The sequence below is a fragment of the Camellia sinensis genome, chromosome 14 (assembly GCF_055761805.1).
Source record: "Camellia sinensis isolate YWXY chromosome 14, ASM5576180v1, whole genome shotgun sequence".
In the NCBI taxonomy this organism is placed as follows: Eukaryota; Viridiplantae; Streptophyta; class Magnoliopsida; order Ericales; family Theaceae; genus Camellia; species Camellia sinensis.
Genome location: NC_138974.1, coordinates 85,333,187 through 85,335,894, shown reverse-complemented (window position 1 = coordinate 85,335,894; position 2,708 = coordinate 85,333,187). Strand labels below are relative to the sequence as shown.

Here is a 2,708-nt window from a genome sequence, read left to right as displayed (position 1 = left end):
GATCACTGGTCTGGCTGGCAAGGGGGCTTACCACTTGGAGGATCTAGAGGGAAGAGCCATACCCCGGCCATGGAATGCGGCCAACTTGAAATTGTATTATTTTTAAGCTTTTACTTTCCTCTTTTTGTAAAGAAATTTTTTGGCTTGCAAAGCAGAATGTAATTCTTTTTGTCAAATTATAGAAGTAATTTTGCTTTAGCACTTGTATTATTGTTTTAATATTACGGACCGAGATGATGTACTCCGGTTGGAAGAGTTGGTGTCTTGTCCAACTTAGGATTCCCAACCGAGATGATGTATTCCGGTTGGAAGAGTTGGTGTCTTGCCCAACTTAGGATTCCCAACCGAGATGATGTGCTCCGGTTGGAAGAGTTGGTGTCTTGCCCAACTTAGGATTCCCAACCGAGATGATGTGCTCTGGTTGGAAGAGTTGGTGTCTTGTCCAACTTAGGATTCCCAACCGAGATGATGTATTCCGGTTGGAAGAGTTGGTGTCTTGCCCAACTTAGGATTCCCAACCGAGATGATGTTCTCCGGTTGGAAGAGTTGGTGTCTTGCCCAACTTAGGATTCCCAACCGAGATGATGTGCTCCGGTTGGAAGAGTTGGTGTCTTGCCCAACTTAGGATTCACAACCAAGATGATGTACTCCGGTTGGAAGAGTTGGTGTCTTGCCCAACTTAGGATTCCCAACTGAGATGATGTACTCCGGTTGGAAGAGTTGGTGTCTTGTCCAACTTTGGATTCCCAACCGAGATGATGTACTCCGGTTGGAAGAGTTGATTTGTTTGACTTTGTTACAATCGAAGTGGCTATTTCGGTTCATGAATTTGTCTTGTTCTGCTGAAGTGCTTAGACCGTGTTATGTATTCCGGTCGACAAAGTGTTCAAACGATGAGTTATACCGAGATGTTTTGCTGAAGACAGAACTGATTACAACCGTGCATACACTTGCAACAATTTGAATTTTCATTGATAAGAAATTCAGTACAAAGGTGGGGACAGAGCCCGGTTACATCAAAAGTGTTGAAAGCAAAAATACAAAAAAAGAACAAGAGAACTAAACTAGGGGGGAGAGATTGGTGAACTCGTCCTCGCCAGCATCCAGGTTGATGGTAGGACTGACGTCTTCGACACCGGGCTCAGCATTGCCGGGCTGCTCTTGCACCTCGGCCTCCTCTGCCTCAGAATCTGTGTCACCCTCTCCGTCCTCAAGTCCTTCCTCGGCCTCCGCTTGCAAGGCGCTGAATACATCGTTTGCATAAGGCACAAGGTAGACCGGTAGCGAAGCTGGAGGAGGGTTGGCAAATACGTCGGTGTCGGAGCCTTGGCCGAGGTGTTTGCAGGCGGACTTCCAGCCGGCCTTGAAGTAGATGTCTTGAGTAGCGAAGACTTGCTTTTTATAGCTCTGCTCGGCCTCGTTAAAACCGGCGTTGTTAGCAGCCCGGCAAGCTTTCTTCTCTGACTTCTTGAGGGTGTCCACCTCGGTCTGGAGCTCACTTTGTTTCTTCTCGGCTGCATTAAGCTGACCGAGCAGCCTATTATTATCCGCATTGGCCATCTCGAGAGAAGCTTTAGCCCGGCCGAGCTCGGCTTGAAGGCTTTCAACCTGGCTGGCAGTGTCGTTGGCTTTCTGCCTAAGCCGGTGGATGCGCTCCAAAACCAAGTGTTGTTTTTGAATGGCCTGCACAAAGAAGCAAAGTTGATCAGAAAGGAGACCGAGCAGAATGGAAACCGAACAAACACTTATGAAATTTTTCAAAGCAACATCCACTTACCCTGGCCATGGACTTCACCGACGATTTGACCAACCGGGTGTCTGGGACGTGGTCGCTGCCGACCACGTCGCTCGGTAGCAGCAGGGCCTTGGTCAGATCAAAGGCGAGCAAATGCTCTTTGTCAGCTTTGATAGAAGCCGTTGCCGGGATGTCCTGACCCCGGTGCTTCAAATGTGGGCGCCAGGCCGGCACTGGGGCGGGGGCGTCAGTTGGGTGCTCGGTGGTAAGCTCGGTGACTAGCTCGGCGGACGGGTCTGCCCGAGCTCTTTTTCCGGCCCGACGTGCAGGGGCTTCTCGGCTGGATTGCCCGGCGGATTGAGTGGCAAGGGCGACCACGGCGCCATTGGATTGACCGGCGGCCGGCGACCGAGTTACCACGCTCGGCACCTCGGCAGATGTGGCGGTGAGCAGGTTTTTGATTCGACTTCTTTTGGCCATCTCTTGCTCGTCTGTCAGCCGGATTAGCGGGACGTCGGGTAGGGTTGGATCTGGAGGTGGCGAAGGAGCTCTTAGGAAGTCGGTTACTCTACTCCGGCGTGGGGCAGAATATCTATACGTCGGGGTATAGCCGAGTAAATCGTTGCAATCCCGGTGACGGTACCTAAGCACGGCCCGAATTGCTTCGACGTTGGGGAATTGGTAGTTGGCTTGCAAGGCTTGGATGGCTGCAAAAGAAACAGGGAAACCGGTTAGTTAAACTAAAGAATTAAGTTCACCGAGCAAGTTTGAGTGGCTTACATGAAGAACCGAAGTTCTTGCTTATGCACCAGCCCGGCACCTTGGCTGTTTCGTAATTGCCGGACACCCAGAAAAAATCATCGTCGTGCATATCTTTATCCGGGGTGCCGGTTACGATTTTTTCCTTGCCCGGTCTTATTTTCAAGTAGTAAGCTAGGCCGTCACCGGTGTGGCCCATTGTGTATTGCCTCAA

At 50.6% G+C, this 2,708-nt stretch overlaps 1 protein-coding gene across 1 annotated transcript; it reads right to left on the bottom strand.

Moving 5' to 3' along the window:
* Positions 1-814: 814 nt before the first annotated feature.
* On the bottom strand, positions 815-2,231 carry LOC114295414 (uncharacterized). The gene is made up of 2 exons (XM_028239633.2): positions 1,778-2,231; positions 815-1,683 (listed from the first exon to the last, which is right to left on the bottom strand). The coding sequence occupies exons 1-2, from the start codon at positions 2,213-2,215 to the stop codon at positions 1,060-1,062; spliced, it is 1,062 nt and encodes a 353-aa protein (XP_028095434.2). The 5' UTR covers positions 2,216-2,231; the 3' UTR covers positions 815-1,059.
* Positions 2,232-2,708: the final 477 nt, after the last annotated feature.